Raw genomic sequence first — 23,663 nt, 5'->3', positions numbered from 1 at the left:
GAGTCCTAGTGTTTAATTAGGCCAATCAGCAACGTGGACTCTCGGATCTCTGATTGGCTTTTTTTTTGTGTACCTTTTTGTAGGATATCTGGCAGCATGAGCAGAACCAAATAAGCAGTCTGCCCTTTGCCCATAAAAAGAAGAATTGAACTTTTTTGTAGGTCTTCGTGAAGTGTAAAATATTCTTTAAATAATTGTTAATTATACAGAAATAAATTGTATTTTATATCAAAATGTCGCAGAAAAAAGGAGTACTTATGATTTGTTTAGGTAAAAATATTATGTATATAATATGGGAAGAAAAAGATTTCTAAAAAATTTGTTATGATTTTTATTGATTAATTATACTTGTTCTATAATTATATTTTAATTGTTGTAGGCAATATTTGTCGCTCACCAATAGCAGAAGCTGTATTTGAAAGTGAAATGAGGAAGAGAGGTTTGAAGAATCAATGGGAAGTTGAAAGCGCTGCTATTATAGAATATCATACAGGTAAAGTGCCAGATTATAGAGCTTCAGATACGCTAAAGGAAAATGGAATCACTCATTATTCTCACAGAGCACGCCAAGTAAGACTGTAACTGAAATTAAATGTAATTCAATTATAATGTACAACTTTTATCGTAATTGATATTAAGCCTTGGTCTTTTTATGTGAACAATTTTGCAAATTTTTTTTATAAAAAAAGAATAAATATATGAATATAATGACTAAAATCAAACAAATTAGTTAATAATTGTTTAGAATTTTAGTTAGATTGCTACAAATTGTACAACATATTACTACAAACATCTTTATTTATACAGATTACACAAGACGACTTTAATAAATTTGATTGGATATTTGGAATGGATAATGATAACATTCATGATTTAAATAGTCTAAAGCCAAAGGAATGCCGGGCAAAAGTGGAGCTCCTAGGAAGTTATGATCCAAGTGGAGAAGTCATAATACGAGACCCGTATTATGTATGTCATCTTTCAACATTCATAGAATCAGATATAAAAATGAAAATGTTAAATTAATTGTTTTTATGATTTTCTTACAGGATGCTGGTAACACAGGATTTCAGAAAGCTTATGAGCAATGCCTGAGAAGTGTAACAGTATTTTTGAACAAATATGCAAATTAATACAAAGAATAATCTAAATATCAATTTAGAAACAATTTGAAAGAAATATGTTTTAAAGGTAAAATAATACAATTTTATTTTGCAATTCTTCGTAATTTGTGCCTGCTATTTAAAACATTGAAATAGTTTCTTTATTTAATTCTGAAATTATAAAAATATTTATTTTACAATTAAATATTAAATAAAAAAATGCATTGAATAGAAATTCTATAAATATTCTTTATGTATGTAAAATTTAAAAATCATTTTTGAAGAATTACATTTTAATCACAAATTGAAAAAAATTGAAAAAATAGAATTTAAAGTTAATGAAAGAATAAAGTTTTATATATAGATTAGAATTTGTAAACTGATTTTGACACTTTTTATTTACAAGTAATTATGCTTATAAGTATCTATTCTGCTGAAAATATTACAGTAATGTATATTGTATTGTCATCTAAGAGCTGAAGCTGCATCTCAAGAAAATTGAATAGCATATAAATTCTTCCCAGTAATTTATAGCCAATGGCCGTGTTCAGATCAAACGTTTACAATTAATAGCAATCGAGTGTGATTAGACTTACATTTAAAATCAATAAATCAACATAGAGTGTTGGTAGACAACTCAGCAGTTGTACTGCTGAATGCAGCCAATAATAACATAACTTGGTAAAAGAAATCAAGAAATGTCACAAAAGAAGAAAGTTCTTATGGTTTGTTTAGGTACTTTAATTTATTGATTGTTAATTATGTAATTTTTTGAATTGTTTTCCATTGTTTTCCAATGAAGAGTGAAAATTAAATATCAACTTTTTTCCTTGCAATAGAAATAAATATATGATTGAATTAATTACTTTTATATAATATATACAATGAAATAATAATCTTTCTATAGTAATATTTACAACAAAATTTCAATTGAGGTTATAAATTTCTTTCAATTTCTATTTTGAAATATTACATAATTAAACAAATATGTACGTTACTCACCAAAATAAAATATCTGTATTTAACCTAATGTATTAATTTTTTTTAAATATTTTCTATTAAATTTTTTTCATGCAACTTATGTAAAATTAAAAATATAATAATACGAGAAATATAATTTTTTTTAAATTTTGCATACTGTGCAATCTAGTACGTAAAACTAAATATATTTTTATTAAGTATATTTTAATAAAATATTTTTTTATTGCATAATATTTATAGCATATATTTTTATATCAAGAATAATACCAAATTTTTTATTTATATTTAAACGAATTTATTCACACATAATATTTAAATTAATTATAATAATTAATTGAAAAAATTCTGAGATGTATAAATATCAATCAGACATGAAAAATGCTAATAAAAGCTAGATGCAGATATTAAGATGCAATAAAATTGTTTTTAAATTCCTTTTTATTTTCATATAAATATCTGTGTCTGGCTCTTATTAGCTCTTTTTATATCTCTGATTTTGTAAATTAATTATATTTATATATGCACAATGAATATTTTTTACACAAAATTCATGAAAAATACGAGAAAGAAATGTGTTTGAATAAACTGCTATCTATTAAATATACAAATATTTGAAAATAACTTTGTTTTGTAAAAAGAATATTTTTCAGAAAACGATAATATTTTTAAATTATTCTAATTTAATTAAATAATATGACATCTTCATATAGGAAATAGTTGTCGCTCTCCTATGGCAGAGGCAGTGTTTCAAGATCAAGTACAAAAAATGGGTCTGTCTGATTTTTGGGAAGTCGAAAGTGCTGCTATTTTGAAATATCACTTAGGTAATGCTCCGGAACCTAGAGCAATGTCTACTCTACGAAAAGAGGGAATTACAAATTATTCTCACGTTGCGAAACAAGTGAGTTGATTTTTTTTCTTTTCCATATTTTTATCATCTTTTTAGGAGATTCTTATTCTTATTTATTTCCTCGGTCAACTTATTTTTTTAGATCACAACAAATGATTTTTATAATTTCGATTGGATATTTGGAATGGATGAATATATTATTCAAAAGCTGTATGAAATGAGACCCAAAGATAACCGAGCGACGATTGAATTACTCGGAAAATATGATCCAGTTGGAATAGTTGTCATAAGAGATCCCTTATTTGTACGTATTTTTTTGCGCAAGATTAATCTCATGTAAAAAATAGAAGTTTTCTATGTTCCAACGGGTCATTCTCTATTATATTTTTCTAAAATATATAAAATTAAATAAAAATTATATATATAAAATTAAATAAAAATTATATATATAAAATTAAATAAAAATTAAATAAAAATTATACATATAAAATTAAATAAAAATTAAACATAATTTAATATAAAATTAAACATAGAATCTTTTCTATCGATAGGATGTTGGTAGCGATGGATTTGAGAAAGCGTTTCAGCAAGCTTCAAGGAGCGTGCGCTTCTTTTTGGAACTTAACATGGTATTTTATTTTATCTTTTTAGTATTATTTACAGAATAATTTAAAAAAAAAGATAATTAATCTTTTTTAAGAGTGCATACTCTTATTAGCTTTGCTAAGAATAAATTTAGTAATTTATTTTAAAATCTCTATATTTTCTTGCGAATAATACTGATATATATTACAATTAATTAAAACATGTTTTATTTACAGAATAATATGTACAAAAAATAAAGTATCAGAAATTCTAATTTTGGAAATAATGGAAATGTTAAAAATATTTCAGAGAGAAATGAAAACAAAAAACGAGATTCATACAATTTGTATTTCTGAGCAGATTTTTTGTATATGTTACACCATATTTTTAAGATTAAAAATCTCTTCTATTATAAAACATAATTAAAAAATTTATAAATACAAAAAAATTAAAAATTTAATTACATTTAATCTTCCTATCCATATTATATATAATTATATAATTACTTATATATAATATATAATATATAATTATATATAAGTAATTTTTCTTATTTAAATTTTATTTATTCATTTTTTTTAAATAATGCAAAAAAAGATTCAAATTATTTTAATTATTCTTTCTTTACGATTTTTCCCAGGAATTTATACATGTATATATTTAATAATTATTATTCAATAGATGTTATATTGTTATTAATATAAATCATAAGACCTAAAATGAAGTATTGATAATTATTATAATTTCTATAGGCCCTCAAAAACGATCTACGTAGCATCTTATTAGCGAAGTCAATTGAGTGTCCAATGACCATAATGACTCACGCATGCGCACGAAAGTTGCGTGTCGGGAATCGGGAAGATTTGTCCTCGCAAAGCTGTACTGCAGCCTGCAGCCTGCAGCTGTACCTTAGTCCTTAGTCAGTGGTCTGTCAACCATCGTCAACCTTGTTGCGGTATACTGCGTCGTTATTAGGGACAGAAGATTATATGAATATTCGAACAAAGAAAGAAACTGCCTCGTGCACGTCCCTCGAAAGCCAACCTTACATCTGATTGTGAGTGATTAATACGCGAGGTAAACAACTTTTCGCAAGATGTGAGGAGAGCAATAACATTTATTCGAAGAAAAAAAAGTTAGGGGGGGAAAAAAAAGAACGGTAGATTTTTCCTCTAAATAAAGAAGAAACGGAATATTCTTCTCCATAGGGCAAAATGGCGATTCTATAAGATGTATGAAGATGAAGAGAAAAAAGATGCGAGAGAAAAGAATACATGTTCCAATTTTCAGAATATTTAAAAATAAAAAAAATATATATTTATATACAGGACGAATCGTGGTACACAAATATAACGAAGATGATTCTATATATAAATACAAGTACAAAAAAATTTTTTATACAATATTTTATTTTTGAGAAAATTGATTTTTTGAAGATCGAATATGTGTGTTAATGAAAATCGAATATTTCAATATATACAAAACTTTCTTTTCGTATTTGTAAACAAACAATTGTAAATTTGTTACTATCCTTTGGGAACAGATTTGTTCTTTTTATGAATCCTTTGTTTGGGTCAAAATTTTTGTCGTTTGCCTCTTATGAGGCTCTGAAGGAATTTTAATCTCAAAATAATTCCAGGGTTCATAGGGCCACTTCAACCAACTCTGATTAACTTTAATCGATGATATCACTATATCTTTGTCTCTTTTTAACAACGTATCTGAAAAGAGACAAAGATATAGTTTAATCGTCGATTAAAGTTAATCAGAGTTAGTTGAAGTGGCCCGTAGAGAGTCTTCATCAATTAACGTAAATATTTTGCAAATCCGTTTAGCCATAAAGACGAAGAATAAAAAACAAACAATTGAAAAACTCAATTCACCGAGTAATACTTTGTGAGCGACAAAAAACAAAAAACATTTTCAGCAATAACTTTTGAGAAAGTGAAATAAATATTGAAACTTGATACATTACTTTTGCTCCAAATTATAACATTGTAAATATGAATAAAATTAATTATAGCAAAGTCTGACTCTCTTTAAATCAAGTATACGTGTTCGAACTTAAGTCAATTTTCTCGAAAATAAAGTCTTGTGTAAAAAAATTTTCATTCTATGCATTTTCGATTTGCATTTTGAATGAGGAATCTCTATTTTTCATAGTTTCTATTGTTCGTTCTGTGTATGTATATACAAAGTGATTCATAAAAGTGAGATGCATGGCAATACAAAAAATAAGTAAACAATGTTATTTGAACATAAATCGTGCATAGTTTTTAAATTGTGGAAAACTAAAGAGAAAATGCTCAATTTTTTTACTCTCTTGTTTCAATCATTTTTCAAGAATTTCTTCCCAAATGAATATAGGGTTAGGCAAACTCATAACCTACAATTTCTGATTTAAATTTATTATATATTTCTATTGTTAAGATTATCTATTAATGTATATGCGATGCATTAATAATTTGTTCACGATCTGCGAAAGAATTAAGATGCGATAGGAATTCGAATAAACGCCTGATATTTTACAGGAAATAAGACTCAAAGCATTGTGAGACACAAAGTGGACATTTGGAATAATCTCTTTAATCTTTGATAATTCAAAAATAGTATATGTATTAGCTTCTGATAACATGTTTTACTTGTTTGATGTTTACATTAGCCGCCTGTGCATTTATGAATCATCCTGTGTTGGGGGGAGGGAGGGGGAGAAGGAAAGACAAATATATTTATCGTAAAAATATGATAGGCAAATAGATAATAGATATACATATATTATATAAAGAAAGTTTCTTTTTTATTATTCGGTTTCAAAACTCGTGTTCTATATCTTCATAATATATAACACCTATAGATTATATAACAGTTGTTAAATTTTATCGATTTTATATGCGTGATATTTCGGGTTATTTTTAGGATAATCGCAGTTATCAGTGTATAGCTACAAAACTTTTTTTTTTTAACACTGATGCAATCGTAAAACATGAATAGAAAAGAAATGTAATAAAAAAAAGAAAGGATTTTTGGTGAAAAGAGATCTCAAAATTAAATACTTCTTTTATGTATGATTATGTAAGTTGTAAGTAATTTTTTCTCACGTCTTCAAATTTCACTTAAAAAAAAGAAACAATGCAAAAATTATTCTAATTATTTTTCAATTATTCTCATTTTTTCTGTATATATAGACAGAGGTTATATTATACAAGAAAAAAAAAACATATATGAACATATTTGATATATAATTATAATAATAATTTAGACGAAATTCTTATTTTAACCATAATACTATTTAAAAAAAGACTTTTTTGATACAATTTTTGTGACAATTTTTCCATATTTTAAATAAAATATCATCATATTTAGCAACTAAAAAAACATAAGATTACATAATGTATAATTTACATTAGATTTTTTTAGATAAAAAATTAATCTTTTTATTCATTATCCTTTGTCATTATTTATGATTAAAATATAATTAAATTTATTTTCTAATATATATATGATTAAAACAGTTTTTTCTATATATATATATATATATATATATTTATTTATTTATAAGGAAGATGAAAAGATTATATGTATTATATGAAGAGCTAAATGTAAATATAAAAAATGATGATAAAGATAATGAGATTCTGGAACAGTTTCTATATTGATCAAATAGACATTAAAGATGATATGTTGATATTTTCAATAATTAGTTACACTGTTTTATGTGATACTTCAAATATAATGTATGTATATTTATATTTGATCAAAATAAATAATATATTTTATTATGTTATTTTTACAATTATTACTATCAAATTAAAAGTTATATTATTAAGATTACAAGTTACATTTATTTTTAAATGCTAGATTTTTTCATCTTGTGAAAACTATGAAGAATAGATAATTATTTATTTACAATTGAACTATGTATAATTGAAATTAGCGATCAATTAAGTGACTTATTATTATTTATTTTAGATATACATTAAGACCCAACAAGATAACTACAAGCTGTTGCATCATAATTTGGATCATAAACTTTAATTGTAAAGATGGAACATTCACATCAGAAAATTCTTCATCAGTTAAGGAAAAATATAATCGATGATCTAAATATTGATAACGACATTATACAACGTTTAGCATCCATGGACATTTTAAAAAGAGAGGATATTCAGATTATTTATACTGGAGCTAATAATGAAGAAAGAGCAGAAAAATTGTTAAATATACTTCCAAGGTATGTTTATTGGTATATTTTCTTGTTTTGTATTTGCACATGTTTTATACAATCTTACATGTATGTTTTTATTTTAATGTAGCATTTAAATTTTTATCCTATTTTTACTAATAAATAATAATAATCATATTACCCAAATTACGTTCATAATTTGCATTTTTATTTAACAATGATAGACATTAAGAGTTCAATGTAATCATGTGTATTTGTATTAACATTTTTAAGATGTGGTTCACGTGCTTTTGATGTTTTTCATCAATCCCTAAAACGTCATTACTTCTGGCTTAGCGACCAAATAGATAACTTGTTATATAATGAGATAGAAAACAATGAAGAGATAGATTATTACACTGGATCTTTTAACATGCCATCCTTTTCCCCGTTGACGGTTACTAGAGAAGAAAAGGTATAACTACCAGTTATAATATCTATATGATATTAGAGTATGTGAGTCATTCTCATTATATCTTGATTGTAGTTGTACTAGTGATAAGATAAAAGTATCACCTTTGAGATATCGATTACTACTTGACATTTTATTTATCTATAATGCATATTATTCATCGATATATGTAACTATATATAATTAAACAAAGAAACATTTGTATCATAAAATTTTTATGATGAAAATTTTTTATAAATATGAAAATATAATTTAAAGAATTAGCTTTTTTTCTTTTAATAATGTCAAAGATGTAATATATATTTAATCCTGCGTTATAAATGTAATTTGTTATGATAAACTATTTCATTATTATCTGATTTCATTGTTTCTTTCCATGCATACATATGGAAATTGTGTAAGTTGTAAAAAATTACTCAATTTCACTACTTATATATATGTCATATAATAAAAATATATAATAAATTATATAATAAAAGTATATATAACAAGTCTTAAAAATATATAAAATACATCATGTAGTAAAAGTACATATAAATCATATAACAAATATATGTATATGTATATATATATATATATATATATATATAAACTCATATTAGAAAAGTATATATAATTAGTCATACAATAAGAATATATAATAAAGCCATATAATAAAAGTATGTATATGTGTGTGTGTGTGTATTTGTTGATTTAACAACGATATGCTTATTATAACAATATGATATATTTTCTAATTTATAAGATAAAAGTCCACTATTATACAATATTTTTATAAATACATTGTATATATTGACAGGTTACACAGTTGAAGGCAGCTTTAAAACAATTAAAGCGCGCAGAATACGTTGTGTTACATGGTATGAAGGGATTTGGAAAATCATGTTTAACTGCCAATACTCTTACGGATGCAAGATTAATGAAAAAGTTCTTTTCTGTATGATCTTTTCTATCAATTATTGAGCTTATAACATTTATATTAAATTTTGCATAAAAATAATTATCTTTTCGTTTTTATTTTAGAATCAAATTTACTGGATTAAATTCGCATGTGATCGTTCAACTGATGAAGAAATACTAATTCAGTTAAATATGCTTTATCATAACATAATGAACTTTCAAATCGAAGTGGATTTGTTCTCTTCGCTGGAAAAAGATTCCCTGATCCGATTTTTTAAACATTATTTTGACCAACAAGATAATCGCAATGCTTTGCTAATTTTAGACGATGTGTCTGACAAAAATATTATTAAAGCTTTTGACTTTAAATGTAAAACTCTAGTTCTCACTACCGACATCAATATTCTACAAGGAAAAATATTTAAGAAAATAGAGGTAATAATACCATCTAGAATATTTCTTATTATTTTTTTGATTAAATAGATGTATTATAAAGTATATAATTATAGATGTATTAAAGTATATAATTGATCTCACAATAAAATATGCAATACTTTCAGATGAGTGGATTCACCGAAACAGAGACATTAGGTTTGTTCGCTAAAGTGCTCGAAATGGATGTGAATGAACTGCCTATAGAAGCAAAAAGAATTCATGAAGAATGTAAGGGTATGCCATTACTCATTGCCATGTTTGCTGCGCAATTTGAAGAATTTAAATGCGATATGAGAATAGAACCTAATAGATGGAGATATTATCTACAATCCTTGAGAAAAAAGGATGCAAAAAATAAGTAAGAATATTATTATATAATCTATTAATTAAATAATATATTAATCAATAAAATAATATTGTTATATTATGTTACAGAGTAATAAGAGAATTTTTTAAAAAACAAGAAACTATTTTTGATATGTGTATACAGCAATTAAAACCAAATTTGAAAGAATATTATAAGAGTCTAGCTATTTTTAATGAAGATGTCAATATAACTCCAAAGGTATAGTAAATTATAAAATTTATTATTAATTTACTACATACATCAATGTTATCAGTAGAGAAATATGGATTAAATTAAAATTGCATGATTTTAATAAGGATATAAAATAGAGATATGAAATAAAATCTTTAAGTAAATGTGTTTTGGAGATTTGAAGATAACTCTTGATTTTTTAAAATGGAAATATGCTTTTTTAATAGCAGATTTGTGATATATATTGTTTCTGAACGCAAACATAGAAAAATATGTACTGCAATCCTGGTATAAAAACAACATAGGTTATTAATTTAAAAAAACCAAAGATTATCGCATTTCCAAAACATCTTCACTTAAAAAGATTTTGCTTGATCTATTTTATGTCTCCTTTAAAATTATGTAACTTTATTTTAACGCATTTCTCTACAATTAATAATATATATTGATATAAAGGTAATAATTCAATATCAAGATAATAATTTCAAATTCTCTTTTTTTCTTTCCCTCTTATAATCTAATAACTTAATTTTTTTAGACTCTAGCAATTCTCTGGGAAGAAGGTATATGTCATGCTGAAGAACTGATGCTCGACTTGTGCCATAAATCACTTGCAGCCAAAAAATGGAATAAGGACTTGAAAAGTTATATTTATGGCGTGCATGACTTACTGCTATGTCATCTAAAGAGGAAACTAACAAAAGACGAATTGACAGAGATGCATAAGTCTCTTATTGAAAAATATCGCGAACATTGCAATAACGATTTTTCAAAACTGCCTGATGATAATTATATTTATTCCTATATTGGCCACCATTTGGAAGAAGCACTGTTATTTGAGGAATTTCCGAAACTTTATTTGGACTTCAATTTCATTCAAGCTAAGATAATGCATTCGGGTTTAAGAGATCTACTGCTAGATTTGAAAAAATACAGAAGATATATTACACACTTTTATAATAACGAATACGAGGCATACTTCTCAGATATCGAAAGATTTCTTCAAGAGCAAGCAAGCATTATAGTAGAACAAAAACGCAAGAAATGCTTAGATATAATTCAAATCGCAATGAATCATTCATCTCAAAACTACGTTACGCAAACTGCCAAACAACTAGCTATGAAACAAACAAAGTACTTGTACTTATCTCATAATAAAACTCTCGAACACGTGGATATATCTTTAATTCACGAAATATCAACGGACATCTGCACGTCAGCTTTCACAGATGATTCTAATTTATTTTTGATTGGAAACACATTGGGCAAAATAATGTTATGGAACTGCGAAAGCATGCAGCAAAAAGTCTTTAATGGCCATGATGAAAAACATTCAATTAAAAAGCTTATTGTATCCACGAATGGTGATTGCTTCTTATCATTGTGCAGTGCTGGTATAATAAAGCTATTTGCTCTTCATTTGAGCGATGCGCTTGAAACCAATGGTCACAGTCATATGCATATGGAAAGCCCACGACAGAAACAAAGTTCCTGGTCTAACATGTTTACGAACAATAATTTAGACGACAGTGTAGTAGAATTCTCGATTAGAAACGAAATTGTATTAGATATGGCATTCGGATACAACGACCAGTATATTGCTGGGTGCAGTAACAAAACCATTCAGGTATTTGTTATTTATAATATTGTGAATAAATATTTCAATCTTTTACATACGATTCTTTTATGAAATAATATATTTTTTATTAATTATTATTAGTTACTTTTATATCTTGTGTAATATTTATTACAATAAGATATAAAAGTAACTAATATATTATTATATTAATATTTTTTTTTTAGAAAAATTGTAATATAATATGTATAAAATATATTATTCAGTTTCTCTGTTTGACATTTTATGTGTGTTTTTTTAGATGTGGAATCAAAAGGGGGAACTTGTGTGTACTATAGAAAAAGATTCCATGTTGTAAGTACGAATGTATATGTAAACGATGATGTGTTTATGTGTATTAGTATAACTAATATATGGCATGCATTTGTTATAGGGATAACATAACAAAAATAGCGTTTATGGATGAAGCTTTGTTATTACATGTAATAGATGAATCAAAGATGACATTTTCTATATACTCTTGTAATGAGAATTACACTGATTATCAGTATCGTGCCTGTTATAATGTACAGTTAAAGAACGACAAGAAAGTCATCTTCTTTCATCACATACCAAGGAAAGATGGTTCGTTAATGATCGTTACTGAAAAGCAAGCTATATATGTAAAAGTGTGGTACGGAGATACTGTGTACAAATACGACAAACAAAGAAATATGTTCATCAAAAATAATAGTCCTGTAACTTATGTTTGTGCAACTATAACTTACGACGGTGAATATATGATTGTGGCTGACTCTGCGGGTTTTATAAATGTATGGCAAACTTCTGTGGGAGAGCCAATTATCGCTATTTACAAATGTCGCGTTACATCTTTAGATACTTATTGCTTGGAAGAAGAAGGTTGTCATATTGTACGTACTATTCTATTTAATTTTACTAATTAATTATAATACTAATTTAATTATAATTTTCTTTTACTAATTAATTTAACTGAATTTAAGATAATTCGAAACGTTTAATAATTTCTTCTTTTCTTCCAGATATGCGGAAACGGAAAAAGATCATTTTACAAGTGGAAATTTCCAACACAATCGAATAAAGTGTTAAGGTAATACATTTGTGCATTGTTTTTATAGTCTTTTCTCTCTTTCTTTTACATATACATATATCTATATTTAATTTTTTAATTTAATTAAATCTTATAGCATCGTTTCTTTTGTTAAACTAGGGAATGTTTATTTGATGCAATAATTAAGCCTTACGACGAAAGAGACCAATACAGTATAGTCAAAGGGAACCAGCTGAAAAAAATAATAGTCTCGCATGAGGAAGAAACAATAGAACTTGAATCAAAAGAAAAAATATTAAGCTTACAACTTTCCCCTGATGGAAAGGAAATTGTATATGTTACTGAAAAAAACAATCTTATGTTATATGACATAACAACCAGGACATCCAATCTTATTTTGAAGCTGGAAGTATCATATATGCTGGAAGTACCAAATATATTTCTGAAGATTATAAATATCTGCAATTCTAATGTAATAGTGTGCGAATGCAGTGGCAATTTAATGGTACGTATTATAAATTTCTAATTCAATTATTAAACACCAAAAATATTCGAATTATTTAAATATTTTTATTCCTCAATAGATGTGGCAACATTCTAAACAGATATATGAAACCGACATTACTGTACACGTAATCGATATTCATAAATTGGATAATGATTATGTGGCAATAATAACACAGAAAGACATAAGAACGATTTACCTTCGTAATTTATGCAACGAGATATCTTGGCAATTAATAAATCAAGTCTCGTTCGATCCGCCTTCATATGTCACATTTAGTTGTTTAAGCCGCAACAAATCTTACTTAGCGGTTTTAAATGAAGCACGTCAGTTAGTTTTATACTATTTGAACGAAAATAGAAAAGTATTACCAAATTGCATGCAAATTAATGAAGAGCCTTATTTCAATTATACGTTTGCATCGAAGGCAACTTGCTGTGATATTTCGCAAAATGAGCAGTATATCGCTATTGGAATTGAAAAAGGACAAATTTTTGTAAGTCTATTTCACTTATTGTTAGCTCGTGCATTATATGCTCGAATATAACATTATTAATATTTATTAATATTTAATTTATATAATTTTGAATTTATTAATATTTAATCCTTTCGTTTTCTTTTTAGATTTTCGACATACAAAAGCAAAGAGAGATCGGTCAACTATCTTTCCATAAAGATCCCATTACACAATTGTTTTGGGCTCCGGCTTCCATAGGTGTTCCAATTTTACTCTCGGTAACAAATAATGAATTAGCTTGGTGGAACATTGCTTTAGCGAAGAATGAGAAGAATATAAAAAGAAGTCGAATGGGCATTAAACAAAGTACGAGTACTCCTTCATTCGGACAAAATGCATTTAGCAGGGACATACGAATACCTAACAGCCAAAGCTTAGCCAATGTATCCAGTTTACAAATCAATGACGCATCAGATGCAGATGACACTGTCAATACCGTGAGTAAATATTGGACAAACAAGACAGGTAGAGATCCTCAATTACCAGAATTATTGGCAGTTATCGAATTGCCACCAAATCCGAATACAAAGCTACACATTTCTACAGATTTTACTAAATTTGTCACAGTTGACATGTATGGATCTATCAATACATTTAAACTCATTGATTACAATACTTCAGAGATATAGAGATGTTGAATTAATTAAAACGCAATATTGCAATTGTGCAATTATATGTGATAATAGTAACAGCAGGATGTAAATATGAACAAAAAAAAATACAGTTTTCGATGCATTTGTATTCGTTATTGCAATCTAAAATGTGATGATATTATATCGTTACAAAAAATTTAAAAAAAAAAAAAAAACTAATTTAATATACCTATAATGCAATATAGATTCCAATAAGATACACAAATTAATATGTGTATCTAGAATATTTATAATAACGAAATGTATATGTGTCGTAATACTGTATTTTACTACTTATTATATATGCTCAAGTTTACATTAATGAAATGTATGCATATTTATATTTCATACTAACATCATGCTACTTGCATTTATCAGTAAATTAGTAACAATTTACTATTTATGTAGTAAAGCTCATTAATGAATTTAAACGTGCTTTTTTTACAACATAGCTTTTTCTTGCTCTCTATGTCTAATAAGTGCTACAATATATTACAATAGAATAGTTTGATTCAAGTATTTGTGCCATTGATAAAATCCTTTGATAAATATACTATCATTGACAAATATAAGCTGCCAAATATACATACTTTTGCTGATTTTTGATAAATGCTATATCATTTTTGAAAGTATTTTAGAGAGTTCTTTGGAATGGATAATGCAATTATAAGACAATAGTGTCTTTTATATTACGGATTTTGAGTATAGCTTTTTGTACTAGTGATACATTAAGAATTTAATGAATACAAGACTGATAAATGTGACAGCTCATGAATTTCACTGATCTGTTCAGTCAAATAATTGAGGTGTGTATATGACAATTAATGGCATTACATATATATACACATATGTATATATATTTAATGCCATTAATAATAAAATTATACACAATATTATAATTATAATTTTTATATATTATAATATATATATTAATTAATAAATTAATATATTAATTATAATATTCTATTATATTTATATAATTTTATTATTATTATTATATATATATATATATATATATATATATATTATATATATATACATATATATATATAATATAATCATAAATTTTATACATATAATAAATATAAACCTTTATTATATGTAATTCATGTGCCTTATATAGAAATAATTAAGACCTTTAAAGATATACATCTATGATGCAATTATAGTGCTATCCTTATAAAATTATATTGAAACTTTTCCTATCTAATTGTATTAGATTGTATTTATTTTAACATAAATATTTGTAACATAAGAATTGGAAAAGTTTTATCAGACTCATAGTTGTATCTCATAATTATGTAAAAAAATATTTTTTGTCATTAATATTCATTAATTTTTAATAGATTTTTAAATCTTTTTATTTATATCTCAGTTTGTCAATTTTTTCCTTTCTATTAATGCTATGAAATAAAATATACTCGCATTTTCTAATCTTTCTATCTATATTAAGTTATCACATAGAGTATTACACGATCTTATATGTTTCTATCGCATATATCAAAGAAAGTAATTACATTTCGATAAGAAACACTTATACGTATATTCAAAACTATTAATGTAGTACATTTATATATATAATATATTACAAGTTAAGCGAGTTGCTCAGAAAAAATTGACAACTGATCAATTAGATCTTTGACAACTGATCAATTAGAGATTTTATATTTTAATCCTATGCTCATTTTTTGAAATATTTTATTTGTACGTTACTTACAATCACTTTGTATTGTATATTTCAATTATTGTTACGAAAACATCTCAATATAATAAATAATGTAAATTGTAATACATAATGGTTCTAATATATATGTGTTTTTTAAATACACATAGGATATTTTAAGTTATTTTAAACTTTTGATATATAAGAACAGATTGCCAGTTGCTTGTATTTAGCTTTGTTGTAAAGCGATATCATAAAAACATTAGATCTAAAAAGATAATATATGTATAAATACTAAATCACTATAAAGAATGACTAATTATTAAAAGGATAAATACAGTTTATGTATAGAGATAAAAATCTTAATGTATGGAGTTTGAGCAATATTGCATGTGGTGGCAATATCTACATAAACAAACAATAAATAATATAATACTGAAGTAAGATTATGATACTTGCAATACAACATTAGCTGAATTTTTGTTTGCTTATTAATATAAAAAAATACATTTTGTATAAATATAGTATACAAAATTTAATATAAAAGTTAATAATTTTTAATATAAAAGAATTTGGCAAAATTGATATTGATTTGATTTTTGTGGAGACTGATAACAAACCTTAGTTTTCTTTTCGCTTGATTTTATTATAGGATATATAATATACAAACTAGTCACTGGCAATTTATACTTATATAGTCAAAACTTTAATTATCTCCCTTTTTATTTGCGTCTTATTTGTGTCTCTTACATCTAAATCCCTTCTTATTTCCCAGCATACATGATAATATGTAAGACATATTTCTCATAGATATTTTTCAGAACTATGATCATACTTCTTCAAGCATCACTATTATCAATGCGGAACAAATACCTTGGTTTTATTAATAGAAAATTTAACTGTTGTAAGAGAGAGGCGATTTGGCGAACATCCGAGTATCCGATTCGGAACTCCCGGCCAATGTCAGCAAGAGCAAGGTCTTCCGCAAGATCATCCCCTTGAAGTATCTCTAGTTTCGCGACACATCTAATATATAAATATAATTCAACTATACTTATATCAAGGTAAATATCGCTTATATGTCAAGTGTTTTTATACCTTTTTTTATGATGAAAATGTTTTGTCATGTCTTTGTCTCTCGAACATGGAAATTTCGAGACGTATTATCTATTGTTTTTTTTATCCGGCAGTTAGACTCTGCGCAAACTTAATATTTTTTTATTTTGTCTTTTTTTAAAAGTAAAATTTTTAAAATAAATTAATGTGAGAGATTTTTGCAATTAAAATTACATTAAACTAAAAGTGGGACGAAAATCGACTTCGCTTTCAAATATAGACAAGATCGATAAAAAGATAAACATGCATAATTTAAAAAAATTAAAAATTTCATCAAATTAAAAGAATTGAAAAAAATTCCATTTTGACATAACACAATATATCTAATTGAAGATTATTCGAATAATGTCGTGTTTAATGTCATCATTTTACAGTTTCATTAATGTACTACAAAATTATTATCAAAAGAATAAAATAAAAAATATATTAGTTTTAATATTTATTCTAAGATTACTTACGTTTTCGTAAATTATAGATGGGAAAAATTTGCTTTGGAATATATTCATAGTAAGTTATCTTGCTTTTTTTTGTTCAACAGTTTCTAGTACGACTTAATATATATATATATAGGAGATAAGACTGCGATAAATTTAATTTTACATCATTAACGATTCTGATGTCAGTGGTATTTACTGTAACGTGTGATTAAAATATTTACATCTTTGACTTTATATAGGTATAGTTTGTATCAATAGACGGCATAGAAAAACTAAACAAAATAAGTTTTTATGTAAAACTTTTTTAATGCGAAAGTCAAATCAACATCAGCTCTGTTTTATTAAATTTTTTATTTGTTTAATATAAATAAGTCAAAATGATACAGTAATGATGTACATTAACGGAGACACATTCGATAACTTTAATTTTGATATATATTGTAGAAATAAGAATTATTTGATATTTATATTTTAATCGACGATTTTTTTCATATAATTTTTGAGATATTCATATAAATATCTCAAAAATTATATGAGATTATACGTTGATTAAGACAAGCAAATTGATCAATATCTTCAATTAATTTAACAATTCAATATTTTTAATAATATTTATCAAGATCACACCAAAAAGTGCATTAATGTGTCTATTAATGTAAATAATTATTAAAGATATATATTCAGCTAGCATATTGTATTATAAGTATCGGGATTTTAATTTATTTTAATTTATTAAATGGGCATTCGTGATATTTTAGGACACCTTGTATATAAAAATTAGTCTCTAATATCTTGTTTGAGATAATTGAAAAGCTTATTTCCTGCATTTTATCATATCATTCTGTTAACTTAACGGCCTACACTTTAATTATATTCCAACAAATTGCAAGTTTTATCATTTCCGATAATATAAATACTTATTCGCTTTTTCATTTAAATTTTTCAAGGCCGATAATTTTAAATATGTTCTTTTCGTTCCTTTTCTTTCTCAAATATATATATCCACAAATTATAGACATTTCAAAATTTAGTAAAAAAACCTTAAAAATTAACTAATTTATAGAAATAATAATTAATAAAAAAATTCCATTTTTAATTTCATCGATTTTATTTATATTTGCAAGTGCAAGCTCGATTTTTGTGTCTATGATTCTCGCCTTACTTTTAGTTTTTTCGGTAATTTTACATGCGGAATTTTATTGTTCGTAATCTACAGACAACAAAATATTTCAAATTTTGGCGCGTACATATACAAGCGCACATTCCATCTATAACCGGGGGGGGGGAGGGGTGGCGCCTCTCGCGACCTCCAGTGATTTTTGTGGGCGCGGAGGGGGGGAAACAGCGAGAGATCGCGCGAGCGTCATAACGACCAATCGGCACACTTTGCGCCTCTCGGTCGCAGCGCGTGGACTATCATCGTCATTTGCTCTATCTGTCCGGGGCGCGTTTTCCGCAATTTTTGTCCGATTTTCCGCGCGGAAAGTTTATCGATCTCACGTATATATATTCGAGTCGACGAGGACGAGCCGCCACTAGGAAGCCATGTCGATAATCTACAGGAATTCGATAAACGCCATCGGCAAGTACGTGCCTGAGAAACTGCAGCCTCTGTGGAAACATCCAGCTGGTCAGTAAAAGAGTAATGATCGATCTGACAATGAGCAGGTAGCACGTGTAAATGCGTTTGTGTGCGTGACATGTTGAGACAGAGATAGAGATAGAGAGATAAATTGATAAATTGATAAATAGATAAATAGAGAGAAAGAGAGAGAGAGAGAGAGAGAGAGAGAGAGAGAGAGAGAGAGAGAGAGAGAGAGAGAGAGAATGAAGGAAGAAAATATGGCGCGCGCGAATCACTTGAGTGTTTTCTAATAAATATATTTCTTCGAGATTGGACATTCAAATCGTTCACTCTGTATATTTCATCTTTAACTCTGTACATTTATATATCTATATCTTTTAAATTGTTGTATTTCGACGGAGCAAGGTATTAGTTTTATTTTTTACATTCTTTTTATTTTTATATATATTTTTCACGATAAATAATACACGCAGAAATATTGCTCCGCGATTAATCGATTTATCTCGATGACGTTCTCGTATCGATCAGCGACATGAAGTTTGTTCCGCATCTTTTTATTATTACCGTTGTGCTTGCGTAAGACTTAACACGCGTTTCGTACAGTTGTCGTTTTACAAGGTCGTCGCATTCTTAAATTAGGTCTCGCGTATATCTCTGTGTATTTCGTATTAATATATTCCACATCGCGCGATTTATGTTTTTTATCATTCGTGGTCACATTTTTTTCCATTGCGAATTCTATCGATTCCGCTATATATTATCAATCCGAAGATATTTCATATGTTTTCACGAATTATACCAGGTCAATGTAAGTATCTACAATTACGCAAATTTATCTCTACACAAACATCATTTGTCACAATCGATTCTATTTATACATATACAAATAAAATAAACATTTTATTTCTTATTTTTATTTAATTTTTATTTTATTTTATTTTATTTTATTTTATTTTATTTTATTTTATTTTATTTTATTTTATTTTATTTTATTTTTCATACAGATGAAATTTAAATATTACCGAAAACAATTGATGAAAGAAATATTGCATATATTATTTATGAAAAAGAAATATAAATTATATATATAGATAGATTAAGAAAATTAAGAAAAAAAATAATAAAAATTTATCTCATATTTCAAAATTTCACGTAGAAATATATATTTTGGTATTTTATTGTCCTATTTTCCGCCAACGCTCGATTTACATGACTGGCGCCAAAATGGGCCTACCTTCACCGAATTACAACATGAATGGAAGCAAAGCCGTTGGCGCAGAGCTTCGTGCACTTGCTAAAGCTATTCTCAAACGAATTTACTTGCGCTATTAGAGCGGAAGCTCGAATAAATGGAGCGAGTAAGGTCAAATCGAAGCACGTGTGTTATCTCCCTTGATTATCATAGAGCATTATTTATTCGAATATTATAATATTTATATATACATAAAATATATATTATGTATATGTATATATGTCTGTGTGTGTTTCTGTATTTTTAACTTTTATTTCGAGTTAAAATTGCTGCGTTTACGAAACATCGAGAGTATCTTTAAAGAATTGCATCAAAGATAATTGAGAGAAAAACATGTTATGACTGTAATATACTATAAATCACATAAGAATGTCACAATATACTTTTCTGTGTAATTTATACGTTAATTATCATGCTCTTTTTTTAGGTCCACAGACCATCTTCTTCTGGGCACCAGCTTTCAAATGGGTTAGTAATACATTTCTATTTTTTGTTTAATATATTAATTTTATAGTGACTTATATATAATTATTAAATTAATTTATTAATAAATAAATTAATAAAAATAAAAAATATCCAGCAAAGATATTTGAGCAGTGTTATATATAAATATAAATTGTTGATTTTTCTAATAATTAATTAATTTTCAATTACATATTTAAAAATTTTTCTTTCAATCTACAAAAGAATTCACTCTCTTCTTTGACCGATTTTTAAAAAAGTGTTGCACACAGATCGCTGTATGATTGAATAATGTCATGCATGCATATAACGACTCTAATATGCAAACCAATTTTGCTTCAAGGCAATTGCGTAATGTAATGTTGGCAAATATGTAGATGTGTACCAGAAATACTTTAAATACTGTGTTCATATTATATCGTTTTCTCTTGCAGTTTATATGTGATGATTTCATTGAAATCGATTTTATTTCAACAGCGAATGACATAATGTCACGTTAAATTAAAAGTAATATAAATGTAAAACTCGTGACATATCAACCGCAGAACATATACATTTATTCGATCATGCTATTAATATCTATAAATGTCGACAACTTTGCAGCGAAAATAATTCTTTATTTATGTATGTCACTTGCCACAACTTATGAAAATATAAATAAATAATAACTCGAATAGAAATTAGCAGTCAACTTGAAACGAATGTAATTGAATCATAAAATGTTAAAGATTCGCCGTTACTTTTTTTTTTTTTTTTTTTTTTAACAAAATGTATTTTATTTTTAAATAAAAAATGCGATAATAATAAAATGCGAAATAAAAAACTTAAATAAATATGATGATCAAAAAATATTTTACATATCTAAATCACTTCTTTCGTAATTTGCAGGGGCTCGTAATCGCCGGTCTCGGTGATCTGCAAAGGCCAGCGGAGAAGATCTCCGTCAGTCAATCTGGTGCTCTGGGTATCACGGGAGTGATTTGGACCAGATATTCCTTGGTCATCATCCCGAGAAATTGGAGCCTCTTTAGCGTGAATCTCTTCGTCGCGTTTACAGCTATATATCAAATAACGAGAGCCTTGAGGTGAATATGTTTTCCTACTTGTTTCTCTTTAAAAATTTGCGTTTCAATCTCTATAAATTTTGTTTAAATAAATTCGCATCTCGAGATTTCTTTGTTTCGAGAATTTTATATAAGCACTGTTTTTTGAGCACCATTTTTTTAATATGCCTATTTTATTTTTATCCTCTAATAAGTCTTACGTACATAGAAACGAGATTTCCATTATCTTTATGTGCGTTTTAACGCTGCCAAAACATCAGTTAAGCAACCGAGTCTGCCAGTCTTTTTTGTTTCTCCGTTTTATTTCTCTGCGCACGATTTCTTGCATTATTTATATTGTTTGATGTCAAAGAACATGATGTATCTCAATTGTCGACTGTTTCTTACTCCGAGAGTTTATCGAATCAACATTTGTTTCAGGTACCAACAGGAAAAGGCAACTCCATCAGACGCAGCTCACTGATGATAACTGTATTAGATATACATTCCTAGGGGACGAAAATAAGAATATATATTTAATTGTCTTCGCTACTTCGTGTTTCGTGAAATATTCATGTTATTATTTCACCCGGCTCGGAACTGATAGTCCAGTGACATCTAGTATATCTGACCAATATATCTTAATGACGAACGAGAAAAGGTAATCATCAAGTTACATTAACTGATTTAAATTTTTTAGAATCATACATATAATGTATAGCTGCGTTTTTCAAAAGAGATCTGCCAGCGATCAGGCACTATAGACATATATTTCTAAATAGGACGAATTAATATTGCCTGAAATAACAGAAAAAGACAATTATAAAAATTTAAATCGATCGACGGAGTAACAATCTGACATATAATTGACGTTTAATTGGAATCATGATTGGGAGGGACGTCTTTTAAGTATTTTCGCGATATCTTTCGCGATGTCTCGCGTAAAATGAGTCTCGAAAGAAACGTCACGAATTTCAATGTTGATTATGTTTCTTGGGTGCCAAACTGTGATACGTATGACGCACGGTGTTTGATCGTTAACGTTGACGTAATAAATCAATATTATACGATTAGATTAAGTATAACCGCGGTTGAGACTCTTACTAAGTCACACAAGTAACGAACATTGCAAATTCAACTACATCGTACATATTATTAGTCTAATCGATTATACATACATACGTCACGCAACCACGTGCGTTCTACCTCATGACGTAACGATGCTCACGGTGCTTCCGCACGACATATCGACGTTTTAGAGGAGAATGGACGAATGTATATACAAATGTGTATATCTCACTGATTATTGTTGTAACTGCCTCGCTCTGATCAGTTGAAATAAAAATTACGGATTATTTTTAATATCATGTTGTGAAATGTGTAGCGAGTATAATCGCACAACGAAGTTCAACATGACACCTTCTTTATTATCACACTTTGCTCTTAAGGCGCAAAAAAGTGGCGCGCTTGATATCGTGCTTTAATATCCGCACATTAACATCTGTTCATGTTCTTTTCGAACGCTGAGCATACAGATATTTTACATGGCCGATCAAGGTAGACATTCTGTTTGATTAATGAGTTTTATCATAGTTCCGCGACAGTTTCGTATCATGGATACAATAAAGATTAGGATTCGTCAAGCATAATTAATAACTTTTAAGTTTGTAAATTGGTGTTATCAATCCTTATAATTTTTTTTTATAAGATTTGAATATTCGAATCAAAATATGTTTCTTGTCCATAATATATTGCTTATATATATATAAAATTATCTCTT

The 23,663-nt window shown here is 26.8% G+C and overlaps 4 protein-coding genes across 10 annotated transcripts; all 4 read left to right on the top strand.

Annotated features, from left to right (window-relative positions):
- Positions 1 to 113: 113 nt before the first annotated feature.
- On the top strand, positions 114 to 1,273 carry LOC145939414 (low molecular weight phosphotyrosine protein phosphatase-like). Its single transcript, XM_083043709.1, has 4 exons — positions 114 to 270; positions 380 to 570; positions 808 to 969; positions 1,050 to 1,273. The coding sequence occupies exons 1-4, from the start codon at positions 234 to 236 to the stop codon at positions 1,131 to 1,133; spliced, it is 474 nt and encodes a 157-aa protein (XP_082899835.1). The 5' UTR covers positions 114 to 233; the 3' UTR covers positions 1,134 to 1,273.
- Positions 1,052 to 4,440, top strand: LOC145939413 (low molecular weight phosphotyrosine protein phosphatase-like). 3 transcript variants are annotated; one of them, XM_083043707.1, is made up of 5 exons: positions 1,052 to 1,191; positions 2,795 to 2,985; positions 3,077 to 3,238; positions 3,486 to 3,563; positions 4,272 to 4,440. In XM_083043707.1, exons 2-5 carry the CDS (start codon positions 2,815 to 2,817, stop codon positions 4,437 to 4,439), a joined length of 579 nt encoding a protein of 192 aa, XP_082899833.1. In that variant the 5' UTR covers positions 1,052 to 1,191; positions 2,795 to 2,814; the 3' UTR covers position 4,440. The 3 variants fall into 3 exon arrangements, with proteins under 3 accessions (XP_082899833.1, XP_082899832.1, XP_082899834.1); XM_083043706.1 differs by lacking the exon at positions 1,052 to 1,191 and adding an exon at positions 1,394 to 1,838; XM_083043708.1 differs by lacking the exons at positions 1,052 to 1,191; positions 4,272 to 4,440 and adding exons at positions 1,418 to 1,838; positions 3,756 to 3,933.
- LOC145939412 (uncharacterized) lies at positions 4,441 to 15,190 on the top strand. Of its 4 annotated transcripts, none has more exons than XM_083043702.1 (14): positions 4,441 to 4,576; positions 7,489 to 7,750; positions 7,976 to 8,156; positions 8,953 to 9,090; positions 9,177 to 9,488; positions 9,614 to 9,846; positions 9,924 to 10,053; positions 10,565 to 11,653; positions 11,904 to 11,956; positions 12,036 to 12,513; positions 12,643 to 12,710; positions 12,831 to 13,176; positions 13,256 to 13,672; positions 13,801 to 15,190. In XM_083043702.1, exons 2-14 carry the CDS (start codon positions 7,563 to 7,565, stop codon positions 14,320 to 14,322), a joined length of 4,155 nt encoding a protein of 1,384 aa, XP_082899828.1. In that variant the 5' UTR covers positions 4,441 to 4,576; positions 7,489 to 7,562; the 3' UTR covers positions 14,323 to 15,190. The 4 variants fall into 4 exon arrangements, with proteins under 4 accessions (XP_082899828.1, XP_082899830.1, XP_082899827.1 ...); XM_083043704.1 differs by having other exon boundaries at positions 4,457 to 4,596; positions 8,962 to 9,090; XM_083043701.1 differs by having other exon boundaries at positions 4,457 to 4,596.
- Positions 15,191 to 18,911: 3,721 nt separating this feature from the next.
- Positions 18,912 to 23,245, top strand: LOC145939606 (mitochondrial pyruvate carrier 2). Of its 2 annotated transcripts, none has more exons than XM_083044056.1 (4): positions 18,912 to 19,171; positions 20,806 to 20,846; positions 21,729 to 21,925; positions 22,325 to 23,245. In XM_083044056.1, the coding sequence occupies exons 1-4, from the start codon at positions 19,087 to 19,089 to the stop codon at positions 22,365 to 22,367; spliced, it is 366 nt and encodes a 121-aa protein (XP_082900182.1). In that variant the 5' UTR covers positions 18,912 to 19,086; the 3' UTR covers positions 22,368 to 23,245. The 2 variants fall into 2 exon arrangements, with proteins under 2 accessions (XP_082900182.1, XP_082900183.1); XM_083044057.1 differs by lacking the exon at positions 18,912 to 19,171 and adding an exon at positions 19,200 to 19,934.
- The last annotated feature ends 418 nt before the right edge of the window (positions 23,246 to 23,663 follow it).

This window comes from Prenolepis imparis, unplaced genomic scaffold (genome assembly GCF_030444845.1).
Source record: "Prenolepis imparis isolate NDT839.2.m4 unplaced genomic scaffold, iyPreImpa1.0 SCAF_8, whole genome shotgun sequence".
In the NCBI taxonomy this organism is placed as follows: domain Eukaryota; kingdom Metazoa; phylum Arthropoda; class Insecta; order Hymenoptera; family Formicidae; genus Prenolepis; species Prenolepis imparis.
The sequence above is the reverse complement of the archived record's forward strand: the minus strand, read 5'-3'. Positions and strand labels throughout refer to the sequence as shown.